The 18234-nt window shown below is 37.2% G+C and overlaps 1 protein-coding gene across 4 annotated transcripts in view; it reads left to right on the top strand.

The window, feature by feature from the left end:
• VPS13B (vacuolar protein sorting 13 homolog B) overlaps positions 1–18234 on the top strand; it is a 426576-nt gene that overhangs the window by 380618 nt on the left and 27724 nt on the right. For all 4 annotated transcript variants that reach the window (XM_030266479.4, XM_030266481.4, XM_002198879.7 and 1 more), the window contains exons 44-54: positions 8550–8705; positions 10019–10282; positions 10432–10515; positions 10684–10859; positions 11339–11509; positions 12184–12385; positions 13367–13555; positions 13994–14140; positions 15355–15635; positions 17162–17289; positions 17874–18073. In XM_030266479.4, the coding sequence (XP_030122339.4) occupies positions 8550–8705; positions 10019–10282; positions 10432–10515; positions 10684–10859; positions 11339–11509; positions 12184–12385; positions 13367–13555; positions 13994–14140; positions 15355–15635; positions 17162–17289; positions 17874–18073 (1998 nt within the window). The remainder of the gene's footprint in view (positions 1–8549; positions 8706–10018; positions 10283–10431; positions 10516–10683; positions 10860–11338; positions 11510–12183; positions 12386–13366; positions 13556–13993; positions 14141–15354; positions 15636–17161; positions 17290–17873; positions 18074–18234) is intronic.

The raw sequence follows: 18234 nt of genomic DNA on the forward strand, positions 1-18234 counted from the left end.
GAGTTGTGTCCACTTTCACTGCTGACAAGTTTCAAGTTACACTGGGAGGCAGAGATGGCAAATTTACTGTGGTTTTCATTCCCATGTCAGTTGATGGATGTGCAAAACTACTGAATTTTACATGAATGTGGTAATCTGTGCAGAGCAAAATCTGCCAGAGTAAACAATTGCAGTTGACACTGAAGTCAGGGCATAAGTTAAGAGGAAGCCAGGCTCATAAAGAAGCATCTTAGCTGAGCAACAGAGGAGCTGTTATAAAAAGTGCATGCTGGTGTAATAGTGACAGAGACAGGCCTTTGGAGACTTTGAGACTCTGGAGTACTCTATGTCCCTTTCCATGTTTTAAAAAAGACACATTTTCTCATACGTGCGAAACGCCTGTGATGCCCCATCCCACAGGTGAGCAAACCAAGTGGTATCTGTGCTCTGTGCAGCTGGGCACATGTCAGACTGTAGGACAAGATCCCCACTCATCAGGTGAGATAGGATTACAATTGTTGTAATTCCCCTTAGTTGTGTGAGGGAGAATGAAAGCTAACTAAGTGTAACCTACAACTCATAACCAATTATCACTTCCATTTGTAGCAACCACCCAAAATTACATTTAAACCTTTTAATAAACACATGGAAGAAGAAGAAGGAAATATTTAAAGTAATGTAAATAAACTTAGAACTAAGTAAGGCTTTCCTCTTAAAAAATTCTTACATTAATTTTCTGGTTACTTGCATAAAATTATTCATTTGTGAGAATCCTCATTTTAGATAGGTCTACTAAAGGGGTAGTTCTGAGTATGGTGTATATTCACTTATGGTTCAAACTGTAAAGAGTTTTAAAAATTAAGATTATCTCAAGCAAGTGAAAAGTTGAAGAATTGAAATGACAGCTCATTACTGATACTTTCTCTTAGTTGCAACTGAACTGCTAAAAACCACCATCAGAATACATGGCATATAGACATCTAACACCTGTAAAACCTAAACTGTGCTTTCAGTCACAGACTTGAGCAGTGCAAAACATTCCATTTTCATGGCTGCCATGTAAGTTCCTTTTTAAATGAAAAACAAAAGTTCAGGATGAAAGGTGGAAAAGTCCATCAGAAAACCAAATCACACATAAGAGAGTGGGTGAGGTGACAGTAGGAGCTTCAGATTCATTTTTCAGATATTCATTCTTCAGCTGACAGTTGATGATGTCAAAGGGTTTCCCCATTCTGTTTTGCTCTGATCAGATTTAGATTCACTGAAGAATTGGGCTGATAAAAAGTCAGGAGTGTCATGATGGATTCCCATGTCCCAGGAGATGGCAAAGCTAACAGCTGACTCCTGATTCAGCCACACTGCTGGCCAGCGGGCTCTTCTAGTAGGGAGGTTCTACTTCCCTTGTCCCAGCCTTTGGAATAATTTCAACACAATTTCTGCTCTCTTAACATTTTTAAACAGCCATGTCTTGCTGGGAAATTTAGACATTAAAAAAACAGCACTGAGGTAATTTCACTGAAACTATATGAGAGCACAGGCTTTCTACACACAGTTGAGATAGAAACAAATTTTCTTTACGAAGGTCTTGTAAAGAGAGAACTTTGGCATTCCCCTATAAGCCTATTCACTTGTTTACTGCCAATATGAGTGCATTGTAAATACAGCATTCAGAATGGCAGTTCATCTAACTACTACAATCCCTTGTAATTTTAAATCATACAAAAAAGCTTGCTTAAATATTATTACAAATGTTGTCATGTACATTTTTTTAATGATTAATACAAATCCTTGAAATGAAGCCAGCAACTCAATCAAGACATCAGGTTGTCCCTGTTATACTATGGCACTTTTCTAATTGTTTCCATGCAAAACTATCTAGCAGCTTGTTATCCAAAGGTCAGAATAATGCCCAAGCAAGGACAAACCCTCTGAGTGTCATATTCATGGAATGCTAGATGACTTCATAGTTATGAAATTATTTCATTTCTCATGATAATTCCTGACTTGCCAAGTTAGTGAATTTTAAGAACTCTGAGAGCAGATTGTAAGATAAATGTGAAATAATCCATACTTCTGGAGTCAGGGACTTCCCTCCAGGCATTAGTTCATACTTGACTTACTTGACTTACTCTTGGGGATAAAATGAGTTAGGACAAGGTCTTAGATACCACATTCTCTTACTGGGAAAGAAAACCAACTTGCACAACTTTGGCTGGCTCATGTTTCTTGTTACACAGGCACTAAGAAGCAGCGGTTGCCATGAAATACTTTATTTAACCTCTGCAAAATGTTTTTTTAGTATGGCAAGGCAGTTCAGTTAAATGAAAATAAATAGTTTTAAAAGGATTGTATTTCTTCTACATTCACATCAATAAAATTCTCCATTTTTCTTTTGCTAATTAAGAATAGAGATGCGGTAATTGCCCATTTAAATAATTTAACACAATTATATATATATATATATATATATATATATATATACAGCTAAAATATATATTTTTAGCAGATAGTTTTATAATGCTTTATTTGCATTTAGAATTAATTTTATTATTTATGAAACTATAGGCTAAAATTTTAAAAATTTCAACTGTTTTATGTTACAAAAACAGCTATAACACACCAAGGATTTGGATTTATCAGCTCTTGATGGTGTCCCTCCAACTGTTCGGCTTAACTTAAAGCTCCTTGCTTCCTTTATTTTTTCCCTGCCTGGATCCTTTACATTTCAGGGAACCTAACCTTTCCCTTTTAACTTTCACTCTGATTCCTGCAAGTCTCGCTAGTTTGGCTAATATTTCAGTAATAAGTTTGAGGTCCGATGCTCACTCATCTAGGCCACTCTGTCCCCCCCAACATTTTCCTCAGATTTCACAAGGTTTTGGCCCCCCTTAGGGATAAGACACCCCCAACTGTATAGTCTCTTTCAGAGTTGGGGTTGGTCCAAAACTGATGGTATTTGAGGCTTTAAGCAATTCTATCTAAAGCTGCCAGATTCTGTGAGTTCCTTCTGCAGATTTTAATGAAAGTTAGAGGTCTGTTAGATATCATTAAAAGGGGAGAGAAGATACATCATTCCGTGCTCTACAGACAACACTGGCTCCTACATTATTATTGGACCAAATCTGCACTCCTTATCTTGATCTTCACATTGTTTTGTGGGATGGGCCCCAGTTACATCAAAAGTCATGTTTGTCTCCAAGACAGCTGTGTTTTTTAGATGAACTGGAGCATATGATACATAGGGTGAAACTCTGAAGTTAGAAGAGATCAGATCTTCCCAGTAATTTACTCAGAGTTAAGGAATTCTGTCTTGCAAGACAGTAGGCAATTGGAGGGTCCCACTAGGGACCACAGCAAATGTAAAAACCAGATATCCATGTGAGAGTCCCCTGAATGTATTCTGCAGAGATTGCTTATGAACAGACAGCAGAAATTGTCTATAACGTGCTAGTTTTTACTGGTTGTTTTCCCCACTCTCAAACTTCAGCAGAGTCCTCTGAGGAAGCACAGAGTGATGGATTTAAGTTCATTTGTGTGCTTTCCATGCAAAACATAATGTTGCATAATAGAAATTTTTAGAAAGTAGCAGTTCTCTAACCCTTCTGTAGTCTCCTTCCAAGGTTACAGTAACAGTTACACATTTTCACTTTTCATCATCTTTAACTTGAAGCAGCAGATATAATGGATAAAAAATCAATTGCTATGTTGAATTGGGCAATGACTTCAATGAGAATGTGGGTATTAATAAAAGATATTTATTTCTTATCAAAGTAAGTAAATATGCCTGAAACGGTGTCATTTTATTGCTACTTATATAGAATTTGAGGGAAAATATACCTATCACTTTTCTGATCATACATTTACAAAGTCTTGAGAAGATATTAGTACTGGTTAGTACATTATTAGTACCTTCACTAGAATGCATATAAAATTTTTCTTATTTTAAATAGTGTGTCTATGAACACAAATTCTAAATTTTATAAACATACTTTTTAAAAGCTACTGTAGTTTTACAAATAGCGAATTTGCTAAGAACCTCCTCATTCATTCAAAAAAAAAGACTGAAGCCAAATTTTGATTCATGTTGAGGCAGGATCACAATTCATTGTTATTTACTTCCAAATTGCAGTTCTTTCAGATATTGGGTTATATAATGTGTAAAATTATATGCAATACTCTGGGTTGAAATTTAGAAACTGTAACTTATATATCAGTTGTTATTGGGATATTTTCCCATTTTACTGTTTAGGAGTGTTACAGGTTCTCTGAACAATCTCTTGTACTTCCCATAATCCTCCCCACATCATTAGGAACAACATCAGGCAAAAAAAGCTGTATGATATTTTATGCTGTTCACAAAGTGAGAAGAGTAGTGTTGCTTTTTTGGGGGGTTCCTGCATTCCAAATCAATGCTTATACTATATTACATGTAATTGAATTTCTAGGTAATATCTGGGCAGATAATGATTAATATTATCCATGAACATTTATAATTTGATTACTGTTCCCAACCAAAAGACTACAGTGTGTAGGATGAGTTTGTACCTGTGAGGTTCAGGTCTGCTTTGCAGGTGCCATTGAGATTCACAACATCTCCAGGAGCCCCCAGGATCAGAGTATATTTGCCCAGTGTGACCTTTTTTCTACTAGCCAGCATGGGGGTGATGGAAAACACCTTTTTCCATGCTCTGTACTGGCTTGCTGTCCTACAAGGGCCAATGGCATAGAACTGGCCAGATCTCCCGGGTCACTTGAGAAAATGAACCCAAAGTGAAGTTCAAGCTGTTTTGGTGGCCACTGCAGCTGATAATGTGCAGAATAAATATTTCATTCACTGTTTTTCCAAATACTAGTTGGTTTTATTGTTGTGAATCCTAATCCTAGTCAAGAGCCACCTTGTATTGTGAAAACACAGTAAAAAATACAAATCAAGCTTCTCCTTTAATTTTTGAATTAAAAATGTCTTTAGGTTCAAGCTTAGAATTCAGCTCCCATCTCCAAAGCTACATTTCCTCAATGCTACTTCATTATCACAGCTTTTATTTTACTATCTTCTATCTTTTAAAATAACAACTGCTCCCGCACCATTTACCAGGTCCTCACTTGATTCTTCCTAAACTCCTGGAGTTCATAGCAATTACCCCTGTTCCCCCCCAAAAAAACATTTTCTAGTTTCACTTGGAAGACAAATACAATCTAAAGAATCTTGGTGAAACCAAGTTAAATCTGCTGAATCTACAAGCAAAGTAGAAATCAAATTTGCATCACTAAGCATTTTGAGGGCTCAAACTTTAAATTAATTATACAGCTGGAAATTGATGCATTTTCTGGACAGGCTAAATTCTTAGTCTCACTTTTAATCATCCATTTTATGGATGATTAAAATCATCATGCTTTGTCATGTGACACACAGCTTTATTTACTCAGATCATATCCTTCATGCACACATCTAGCTGAAAACCTAAGTAAATTTTGAGGAGCATATAGAAACATTCTGTGAAGAAGAATGATAAAGATATTCTTTATTTTAAAGATAAAGCTTTTCTAGTCATTTGCTCCACTGAAAGCAGCTTCATGTTACTCTGCCTCCCTTGAAGTAATTTCTGTTCCTCTCAAAACAGAAATCCATAATGGCTAAGAGCCCCAGCCAAGTCTAATCAGAGCAAAACTCTCTGGGTTATCTGCTGGTATATTTCCCCAACAGAAAATGCAGAAATCAAATATTTACATGAATGAGTGCCTATCTTCACATATACAATAGATAGTCTGTTTAAATTCTCTCTAAGCTACAAATTTTTGCTTATCAATGTATTATATTTCTTAGAATGCTTTGAAGTCCATTTTTTGTACCTTAATGCAATGAATTCTCTTTTCTCCTTATATATGTCCCATATCTAGCTATATTTGTTGAACTTTTTTGAACAGTGTCTAATAAATTCTTAGAATTAGCATAAAGCTTTATCAGTGAAAGAGTTAATGACAATTATTGCAAATCTTTAGTATCAGGTCACTTTGCAACCCATTTGGTCACAGCAAGGCACAAATAACACCAAGGTTCTGGGTTCAATCCCTGTATGGGCCATTCACTTAAAGAGCTGGACTTGATGATCCTTGTGAGTCCCTTCCAATTTAGAAAATTCTGTGAATCTATGAACCTGTTTTCTGATAAAATGATGCTAATGTCTGATTACTTAGTTCTCTAAAATCACTGCCACTTTTATTTCCTGCCTTATATTTCTGCGTCACTCAGTGTCATTTGCTGATTATTTCTAGCAATCTTTTCCAGAAATCTCACATTTAAATAATCATTCAGAGATCTTTCTTTTTGTTTTCATGAAATGCAGTTTCTTGGCTCAAAAGTAAACTTACGCAGCACCCAATTCTTATACTGTTAGGTCATTATACAAATATATTAGATATCTTTAAAGTAAATTATGAAGGCCATATCCTTCGTGTTATGCAAATTGAATGTTTGTAAAATAAGAAAATGCCAATAGATTATAATAGCTCTTCTTTATTTTTCTTTCTAAATCTTGAAGTTAAATGCAGTCTCATCGCTACACAGAAAATTAGTAAGACAGCATTTGGGAGCTAATGACTGCTCAGGGAAAGCTGACAGCATGTTCCTTGGGAACATTCAATTCGTGAGCAAAACTGTTTATACAGGGTGGGAGACATCCTAGTGTTGTAGCTACATGTAATTACTAATTGTCAATTATGGCATTTACATGACGTCTATTTCTGGAGCACACGGTATTTTGTGGGCTTCATAGCTGAGACTGACCACTTAAATACCTTTTCTCATTATTTGGCTGTCATTTCGAGCTACCATTCTCTCCAAAGTAAACAGTTTCCGTGTTTTCCTAATTTTCATATGTGATGAGATTTATTCCCAGCTGCCTCTGTGAGAAACTGAACAGATTCCAGCCATTGCAACTGGATTTTTTTTGTTGTTTTCTTTTTCCTTTTCTTTAACTAATGCTTCAGAATCGAAGTGACATGTTTATTTATGAGTTTGGCTGTCCTAGTGTACAGCCTCCCTCAACATACCCTTGAATATAAAGCTGTGCCCACACGTGTGCACATCCAGATGCCTGTCCTTGCACACACTGGCGCGTATCAGCCTTTGTGCTTCCAGCATAAAACTCATTTGAATCTGAACGCAGCAGTCATCACTCTTGCAAATTCAAAAGCCACCCACTGAATGGATGTTATTGTTCTGTGTGTAACTTGTGCTGAGGATACCACAAATTGCAAACAGGCTACTGAGTTGTAATATCTTTGAAAGTTATTGCTGTGGTTGTTTCTTAAAACAATGAAGGAAACCCCAACATCCAGGCCTTCAGTAAGTCCAACTGACCAGACCCATGGTGAATGCTATCTCTTTCTGGAAGCAAATCATGGAAGAACACAGTATTTACAAGTTTCAGTTTTTGCTAGTGCAAATATTCGATCTTTGGGCCTGATCCTGTTCTCAATTACTTAAATTAATTAATGACAGATGTCCAAAATCAGAGTGAAATTCAACCCTCAAGAGAGAACTCCCACAAGGCCTTCATATGACTGTTTTAAAGAACTTAAGTGATGCTTAGGCTCTGTGCTGGCCCTCTGCAAAGAATAAATTTTACCCAGAATGCTTATTGCTTTGATCCCTTATATATAACTCGCATCCTTAAGTTTGCACAGCCACAAAAGATCCATACAGAGCTAAATAGCCAGATCTTCAGCTGGTGTAAATTTATGTAACTTCATTGACCTACATGGAACAGTACCAATTTTCACTACTCTGGCTTAAAGAATCTCCATGGGACAGAGGTAAGTGCGTATGGTGGGTAAATGGATGAAAGGCTCTTCAAATGATGAAAGACTTTATTGCTCTGGAAGTGATTTAAGTTAAACTGGAAAAAAGCCACTCCTTTTCCGGAATAAATCACATAGGGAGTATAATTACGCAGTTAAATCTCTTCTCATGCAGTCAAGCTTGAGCTTACCACCACATTTGTGTAAGAAATGAAATGTTTCCCATCTCTCAGCAATATACCACATTCTGCATTTAACAGACACATATATGCAAGCTATACAAGTCCTTCTTTATTTTCGAAGGGAAGAGTATTTGTAATTTTCTGTCTTATTCTGAAGGCAAAAAATCTGTCATGGATCTATGTTCTGTATCACCTTGCTGGTAATAGAATGGGCTTTTAGAACAATTTCAAAGGCAGTGAAGAAAATCTCTTATTTCCTGTTTTATGCTCTCTAGTCTACTTGCCCTTTTTTTTTTTTTTTTTTTTTTGTGAACAGTTGTGTGCCTGGATGTTAAACATACTGTTAAATAAGGTAATTTATAAAAATGCTTGGTTCAGAGCCATTTTATGGTATTGTTGCTTCTGATTGTGGCTGAAATCACAGAATTACAGACTAAATGGATCATTCAGACAACTGGTGTGCTTAGCATTGCTGAGATTTCAAACCAAGAATACTTCTCTGTCATGGGAATTTATGTCCTACTGCAAGGCACTTTTTTTTTCTGGTTATGTATTGAAGTAGGAATTTCTTTCTTTCTTTCTTTCCAGCTGTTACACATCTGTATTGAAGGCTGGGGAAACTGGCGGTGGTCTGAGCCATTCAGTGTGGACAATACAGGGACCTTTATTCGCACCATTCAGTACAAGGGCCGGACAGCATCACTTATTATCAAGGTTCAGCAGCTCAGTGGAGTGCAGAAGCAAGTAAGGATTTGATCCAGTTAGGAAAAAATAACATGAGTAATTTAAACTGTTGCCTATTCATGAATTAGTCACTTTGTTATTTATTCTCTCCTACTGGGATCTGCAAAAAACAAGTATAAAAGTCTTTTGGGGCTAATTTCGGGAATTTTTACAACCTTTTTCTTCACTTAGGTGTCGATCTTAGCATTTAAAAGTTCAGTTACCAACATGTATTTGATATGCTCCCATAAACATCCCTTTGCGTGGTTCTTAAGTTCTGACAGTGTTAAGTTACATAATCTCTTACAGTGTTTTAAGCTCTTGAGAAACAGGTTTTTCTCTTAATTTTTTTTAAGAAGCTGTTCATAATATATTCTGGATAGTAATTCAGGCATACATATTTTTTTAAGTAAAAGAATTACCAAATTAACATTTGAAAATCAGCTGCTGTGCAATAACTTTCCCTTTACTATCTTTGTAAAGAGATGTGTAATGACACTGCAGCCATTCTGCCTGCATTGGCAGAAGCCAGAGCATGTGGTGGACAGAAGATGCTCAGCTCATGGATGTGGCAGAGCTGTACTGCACAACAACAGCACAGCTGGCGAGACAGGAGCAGTGCCTGTCTCTGAAAGCCCTGCTGGGATTTCACATGGTGGGCTGTAGCTGTGGTGTGGGCCCCCATTCATGAAAAAAGAAATTATGATGGTCTTGCAAGGGAGATACATGTGGAATGGTGTTCCCTAGTATAGCTTGGAAAAAGTCAGATACATCTCTACAGTACACAATTCATGCATGATGGACAGCAACAACGCCAAGTCTAATCTGGTCATTTTCTAGATGTGTGCACTTAAATACAGAAACACGTTACAGTCATTTAATGAAATTATAAGCTCTAAAAGTCAGGCATAAAAGCTCTGCATCATTGGCTTGTGATGGAAATGGGAAGTATCCGCAGAAACCTTTCTGAAGTACATCCCTGTGACTGCTCAGAAATGTCTCAACATTCAGAGACCATCACAGAACTCTTAAAACCCAAACCAGATCTGTCAGCCATGGGTAGTTCTGCTGAGTTCAGTGGGAAGGAAAGGAGTGTGTCTTTCAAGCATGGATACTGCCTTAGCAATATTTCAAGCATTTTAATGCCTAGATTTCTATGAAATTGGACATAAATTTGGCCAATAAAAATAATGTTTTACCAGTCACTGCCTTCAACAGTGCTCAGGGAAAACTAAAGTAGGGAGATTATTCTTCTACAGGTTTTCACTCTCTAATTCAATTTTGACTTTTTTCCCAACTGTTTACATAAGAGCTGTATTTTTTGTGTGTTTTAGATCCTAATCTGTGGAAGACAGACAGTCTGTAGTTACCTTTCTGAAAGTATTGAACTGAAAGTGGTTCAGCATTACATTAGTCAAGATGGACAGGCTGTTGTTAAAGAACACATCAACTGCCTTGCAGCCAAGCAGAAATTGCCTTCATATATCCTAGAAAACAATGAGCTCACTGAGTTGAGTGTGAAATCTACAGAAGATGAAGATTGGTCCCAAGATGTATGTCTAAGTTCTAAACACACAGAACACAGCACTGTCATTCAGGTATGACAAGAAATGGTATATGGAATAGAGCATTAAAAATGTCTGAGAGAACTGAGTACTTTGCCTTTAGATTTCTGTTTGATATAATGAAATAGTGAATTTTATCATCCTGAATAATGTTAGTGTAATGCTGATCTTTCTACAAACAGGTACCATCTTCAAAGAGTTCAATTACATATGTGTGGTGCACAGTTTTGACTTTAGAGCCCAATTCACATGTGCAACAGCGATTAGTAAGTACATTTAATGTCTCTCCAATCTAAATGTTCATGCCTTATATGTCATATAATAAATTAAGGTCAGAATGACCCAGTGTAAAGATTTCTCAATAGTTTGTTTCAACAGTTGTAATACTGAAATAAAGTTGGCTTTAAATTGGTGTATTTTTTTTCTTTTTGTAGATTGTTTTCAGCCCTCTTTTCATTGTAAGGAGCCATCTTCCAGACCCTATTATCTTACATATAGAGAAAAGAAGCCTGGGACTGAATGAAACACAAGTGATTCCAGGGAAAGGACAAGAGAAAGCACTGCAAAATATAGAACCTGATCTTACACACCATCTGACTTTTCAAGCCAGGTAAAATACTCATTTTCCTTGAAAATGGTTCATTTGTATGGAAAAGAAAGAAAAATTTATACTTCAACTTCTTCTGCATTTTTTTCTGAAAGTATGCCATGCCCAGATGGGATATGAAAGAACAAGCATATGTAGCTGAAATTATTGGAGCAAATATTAAATTTGGTATAACTATCCTAAGCACACTGGCATTTGTTTAATTAAGCAGTCCATATTCTTGTGTTTTAAAAAATAAATTACTGAATTATCTTGAAATGTTTTTTTGAGAATACTGAAGAGTTTTTAGGGCATTATAGGGTCATAACAAATCCATACATGTCAATAAATTCTCAGGAACTGTTGGACATTGATTCATCCATGATTACCATGAGACTGTTCTTGCTGGGAAGAACTGTCACTTGGGAAGCCTCATTAGAGAAAATGTTAATGGTAATACTTGCTTTGGTTGTGTAAGTGACTGAGTCTGTTTTCAATGACAGAGAAGAAGATGATCCATCAGAGTGTGCAGTCCCTATCTCAACCACTCTGATTAAACAGATAGTGACTAAATCCCATCCGGGTGGCAACGTCGGCCAAGTGCTCTCCGAATTCTATGGCATTGCTAGTCCTCCCCAGCCTGCATGGCCTTATAATAGGAAGGATTCAGACAGGTAATTCCTTGCTAAACCTTCTTCATGACTGTTGCATTGCCTTTCCAAATAAACTGAAACCACATCCTCCAAGGCTCCACATCCTCCAAGGCTATATGTGATGAACATTGAATGTATTTTCAGCAGTTACATAATTCCTGCATGTAAACTGCAGAAGCTATGGCAGGTGGGGAAAATAATTAGGTCAGCCTCAGGGCTGCCCTTGTTTACACTGAGAAGATTGCATCAGTATGGATTTTTTAAAAATTGAACCATTTTTTTGTGAATGTACTTTCTTTACTGCAGCTCTAGAGGCTGTTGTTTATTCAGCTGCTGTTTGTTTCAGTAGAGAAACAGGGAGTTACTGTAGAAGTAGTTGCTGGGGAAACAAAAAGGAAATGTGATTTGATGACTACAAAAGTCACAGGTTTAGCTCTGAAGGACAGTGGTAACTTTGTTAAGGTATTTATTAATTGACTAAATTTAAGTTGCACTTGTGGAGTTAAAAATATGCCTTTATAGCCTACGCCTATCTAGATCTTTCTGACAGCGCCTCAGTGTGTTCCAGAAGTAAGAAGAGAAGTTTTTCTGTCTCACAACTAGAAAAGCCTTGCAAATTTCTGAAAATGACACCTTAGCATTTGTAATCTTGAATTCATTATTCCTTCAAGTTTTTGCTTATTTGTTTTTGACAGCAACGAACAGCTCTCCCAGTGGGATAGTCCAATGCGGGTAAAGCTGTCAATGTGGAAACCGTGTGTTAGAACTCTGCTGATTGAACTCCTGCCCTGGGCTCTGCTTATCAATCAGTCCAAGTGGGACCTCTGGCTGTTTGAGGGAGAGAAGATTCTTCTTCAAGTACCTAGTGGGAAAGTAATTATACCTCCCAACTTCGAGGTAACTTTGCCATTCACATTAGCAGGCACAGTTCTGCTAAACACACGGATTCTGAAGAATGGTTATTACTGCAGACGAATCCCACTTTCCAGTTACTGTGTCTGTCTGTTAGTCATATGATGAGGACTAGCAGTAACAATGGTAATTCACCACACTGACTGAGTCACCGAGTGGGTAGCACAGCATACTTGGTAGCAATGCTGGAAAACAACATCCTAAAGATGCATAGTTAAAAATTGTCTGCAAGACACTAGGAAGAAGGCCTTCATTCATCAGCAGCCTTTTCCCCTTCCTTTCAGTTTAATCAAAGAATATGCAACATGGGTGTAAGGTAGCAGCCCACGAAAATGGCTATAAAGGCCAAGTAAAGACTTAGTGTCAACATGTCACTTGAGAAATTGTTGACCACAGTAGCAAAATTGACAGCCTGAAAAGAATATTTGATTTGAGAGCACTTTGTGTAATATTATTTCATAGCTTTTAATGTTATCAAGAAAAGTTGATAATGACACAGAATGAATTACAATAGAGGAAAATTTTCTTTAGAATGCCTGCTTTCCTTAATTCAGTGTAACAGGTCTTCCCACATATCTTGGCCATGCACATTCTTTTTTATTATAACTTTGCTATTCTTTAGTTTCTAAATAATTAAGGTGATTTGGCACAGCAGCTTGTTCATTCCAGTTGAGCAATCTGATACTGCTTGCTTATTCTGTCATCTTTTCCCTCCTCTGTATGTCTGTTAATAAACAAAAGGTCTGCCTTGTAACACCTTTCAGTGTAGACTATGGCCTTGATCCCCTGTAAGGATCAGTTCCTTATCCACCTTGTGGTTTCATCTATCCTTGTACCACATATAAAGCATCAGAGGGAGAAAGGCAGGAAATTATATTCACTGCCTACTGGAAACTGCATTTAGAACTGTAGTAGAAATGTATCAAATTGTGAACAACTGATGATCAGTCATTTTTTCACTTGCAGGAAGCTTTTCAGCTTGGAATATACTGGGCAAACACTAATACTGTGCACAAATCAGTGGCAGTTAAACTGGTTCATAATGTGACCTCCCCAAAATGGAAGGATACCGATAATGGGGAAGTAGTAACGTTGGATGAAGAAGGTTTTGTTGAAGCTGAAATTAAACTTGGTGCTTTTCCAGGTCATCAAAAGGTTAGAAGAAAATTTTAATGATTTGTAACTTTATCATGTAAAAACAAAGTCATATAGCAGATAAAACAATCAAATGTATGCAGCGTGAAAGCTTCTCCCTAATTATGTTAATATATGCCCAACATAAAGAAAGTATAAATAATGTATGAAATATAATTTAAAGAATTAGATTGCCAAAAACATACTGTGCAACCCATAAAGATAATACAATATCTCCTGGAAAAAGAATTAATGAATTTTCAATCTTGTTTGGATAGCACTGACAGATGCAACTTCAAAAGTACATGATGTGGCTCCAGTTACGAAGTGCATGAATATAGAGAGGATTTGTTTGATTAGAAAGTGAGCAGCACTTCTATTGCTGCATTTCACTGCCTTTTGTGGTTTTGTGTGACTTCATCACAATTTTCATTTCATCACAATTTCATTATCTTACAGTTGTGTGAATTCTGCATTTCTTCCATGGTTCGACAAGGTATACAAATTCTACAGATAGAAGATAAGACAACAATAATCAATGATACATCATATCAAATCTATTATAAGCCACAGTTTTTTGTTTCCAAATCCCACTCAGGAGAAGAGGTAAAGCACTGTAGATACGGTTTTTGTTTGTCATCTGTTGAAAATGGTTGTTTTTATATGTAGCTGTATTTAGTTGAGCTGCATATAGCAGAGCTTGGAACAGAAATCTTTTGACATAATAATCATAAAGTAATTTATATCATTTAGACTAATGAATCCTGGGTAAATTCAACTCCAGTAATTAACTGTGTTCAGAAATCTGTGCAAGCAGCAAATTCTTACACATTGCAGAATTAGTTCTGCCTGCTCTCCATCTGTTCAGGCACTAATGGCCATTTCTGTAAAATAGGCAGTGTAATCCGTAGTAGCTGTTGAAAATGTTCTCGGAATTTTTACTGAGTTTGCATGTAAAAAAGGTATATTGGCCTGGCAGACTGAACACTTTTTGTTATGCTTTTGGGAAGATTCCAGTTATCTGAGCAAAGCTGCAGTACTAGAGATGTGCCCAAAGTTTATGTATTTCATAGACTGCATCAAATTGTGAATATCAGTTTTCTAATAATATCACAGAATATTTAAGGACTAGCTTGCAGGAACCAAAATATATGCATGGTCAATATATTTTAATCCACCATTCATACATATTTATTGAAGATTACATTTATCATAAAATATGTGGAAAGAATTCTTAGGGTCCAACTTAATAGAAGAGCTGGCAGATGAACAAATTTTTAAAGTTCCTGTTTCTGTATTGTTTTCCTTCTGCTTTAGTTTTCTTCACATCAGTATCTACGGTTGTGCATCACACGTTTTGTGGCAGTCTAAATATAGGGAACTGGGAGAATGTTGAGGCTAAAATCCATTCTTATTTTTCTAACCCTAAATGGATTTTGTTAACACAGTTGTGTTACAGGAATGTAACTTAATTTTGGTTGAGTTATGTTGTGCTACTGAGAGCTGACTGTAAATCACAGAGAATCACAGAAAGGCTTGAGTTAAAAGGGACCTTAAAGATCATCTAGTTCCAAGCCCCTCAGCATGGGCAGGGACGTGTTCCACTGGAGCTGGTTGCTGAGGACCCCCAGATAGCTGTGCTACAAGCCTATACCCGAAGGCAGGATTTGGGCAAATAGCCTTTAATGCAACGCACTTAGTGTAACCTTTAGTTAGCTGTGGTCATTGGCTTCTTGAGAGTGTTCTGTGCAAAATCAACACGAATAAAGCTCATTTTAGAAGCCAGCATGCCATGCTACCATCACCTTTTTAATTTCCAGGCCTTCCACTGCCCCGACAGCGCGGTGTTCAGCGTCAGCCCCAGCGCGGCCGGGCCAGGCTGCCGTGAGGCGCCGAGCGCCGTGCCCTGCTGGGACCTGCTGTGGGGGCCGGGTGCCCCGGTGGCGGGGGCGTCCCTCGGGGACAGGCGCCTGGTGCTGAGCTTCGGCAGCGCCGGGAGCCGCGAGCTCTGGAGCCTCCCGGCCGTCGTCAGCGCGGAGCTGGCCAGGCAGAGCGTGGCGGTGCCCACGGGCGCGCGCACCCACAGTGGATTCTGCACCAGGTACTGGGCACTGGGCACTCCCCAACAGCCAACTGGGCTTGTTGCTGTCAAGCCTCAGCTAGTCAGAAACCGTAAGAGAGTAATGCAAAAGTCAAAGTAACACATGCCCCCCATATGAAAAGGCAAGTCTTAACTTGATTTAAAAATTGTTGTCTTCTGATGGTTTTGATGCCTTTATTGTGAATGGTTTAGTGATATGACCGTGTACAAGTTGTACACTTTTTAGAATGTATGGTCTGCTATTTTTTTCTGTGCATGCAAATAAGAGCATGAAAAGCTTATATTGGGGAATTAAGGTGTTTTTTAATTTGTGAACAACAATTTAAGAGTTCAAGACAGTGTGTAATAACGCAATACAAAACCGTAGGTCTTGTTTATAGAAGGTAGACATATATTTTTGTAAGCATAATAAGATGATAAAGAAAAGACAAAAGGGGTGAAACTATGTTGAGATTACAGCAAAGAAAATCTTAAAGTTTTAAAGCTTGAACTGTTCAGTTGTGCATTCTATTTACAAACTTATGGAACCAGCTAGTTAAAAATAGCAGTCCAGTGACTTGTCAGATGAGCAGCTTCATTTCTTGAACCTGATATCTGAATCTATTTGTGCTTATACTGGTACAAACAAGAAACAATCTGCTGAAATTAGAGAAGCTACATCAGTATATATGTGATCTTTATCTTGCCTGAAATGCTTGATATTATTCAAATCCTCACACAGTTCCTCTGCAGCATCCAAGAGATGTCATTTTGGATACTAAAGATTCTCATACAGACTTCAGATTTTAAAAAATTTTAATGGAAGCAATAAGGGAAGGATTCTTTATCATTATGCCACAGGCATAGAGAATCCCATGTTCCTAATCAGATATTCAGACTTTGAATTTTTTTAAATCACCATGAGGTTAAGGGTTTTAGCAATAGCCAATAAATTTGCTCAAGAGAAAAAAAAAATGTATATTTATGCTTTAAGATATTTTATGTAGCTAATGAGTATAACTGAATTCATTTAATCTCATTTTGGAAGCCGATGTGGTGATGATCCATAACATTATCATTTAAAAGAGCAATAGCATTGTGGATCATTCCAGGGAAGCAGTCAGTTAGATTTACATATTGGTTCAAATACCTTTCATGTGTACCAGAGAAGTATCCATGCAAATTCTTCTGGAAAATTTTAAAGATTTATGTTGGAAATGTGGGCCTACAATCTCATATTTTTAATTTAATATAAATCTCTGCTGGCTAGGGCTCTCATCTTGTAGGCACACATGTTCAATTTAACTCGTAAGTACTCTCCACTAAGCCATTTTTTCTCTTATGTTTTTTAGGCTATTTCCACATGTTCTTCTGTTGAAGTGGAGATGTGTACTTACCTAAATGTAGATAAATATCTATGGACTTGGAACTTGATAATAAAACATCTTACAGATGCTAGTTTTGCATGTTTTTAGTTTTTCAGGGTAATAATATGTAAAGATTTCATCCAAAACAGGCATAATCCAATATATCTGCTTCTGTTTTAGAGCTATAGCCCTGACTTATCAAGAGCATCTTGGCGTGGTGTACCTAACACTTACAGAAGATCCTAGTCCTCGTATAATTATCCACAATAGGTGCCCCATTCCATTGCTTGTAAAAGAGAATTTCAAAGGTAGGTACTATGCAATAATTAGAAACAGTGCACTGTTGTAGTATAACTTATTTTACTGTATCTCCAGTCCAAAATTGAGTTCAGTGGGTGTTTTGGTTATACCGAGAACTTGATGCCCTCATGAAGGTCTGTCTCAAAGTGAGAGACTCTGGAAGCTAATTGTGAGGTCAGGAGTATGAACTTAAATATTTGTCTCTGGGCCTTTGGGTCTCCCTGGTTCCAGTTGCAAGGTGACCCAGCTGTAGGAAATCCATAGGCAGTGGAGTTTTGCTGACATCAATTCAATCCCATGGAACATATCTATTTCCTCAGATTTGCAAATGTAGCAAAACATATTGTCAAAAATCTTGTTACAGTAAGTTAATGTAATGATCAGCGGAATATTATTTCTGTAAGACGTTATAAAATAGAAAGAGAAAAGGAAAAAACCCAAACATATAATATTCTAAGTAATAGAAAAGCAATGTTTTTATTTATTAGGAATATTTCAGACAGAAACTTTCTAATTTGTGCAAGCATAGATGAGTTTTGATTTCTTACAGGTTTTAGAAGGCTCTGATCTTGTATATTTTATAACATTTCAGATACACCCAAATTTGAAGTTTACTGTAGAAAGATTCCAGCTGAATGTTCGGTTCATCATGAACTTTACCATCAAATGTCCAGCTATCCAGACTGCAAAACAAGAGATTTATTGCCCAGTATTCTCCTGAAAGTGGTGTCATCTGATGAATCAGAAAATGAGTGGAGTGATGTTGTGGACATCAACAACCAAGGAACACAAGTAATTCATTAAAAATTACTTCCTAATTCACACCATAAATGGTCTCTGACCTGCACAGTGCATCGTTCCTCTGCAAGAAGTGTATCCTTTCTGTTGGTTTAAGAGGTTTTATTTGACTCCTGGGAACACTCCTGTCTAACTAAGCCCCTACCTGTGGAAGT

Source organism: Taeniopygia guttata, chromosome 2 (genome assembly GCF_048771995.1).
Source record: "Taeniopygia guttata chromosome 2, bTaeGut7.mat, whole genome shotgun sequence".
Classification (NCBI taxonomy): domain Eukaryota; kingdom Metazoa; phylum Chordata; class Aves; order Passeriformes; family Estrildidae; genus Taeniopygia; species Taeniopygia guttata.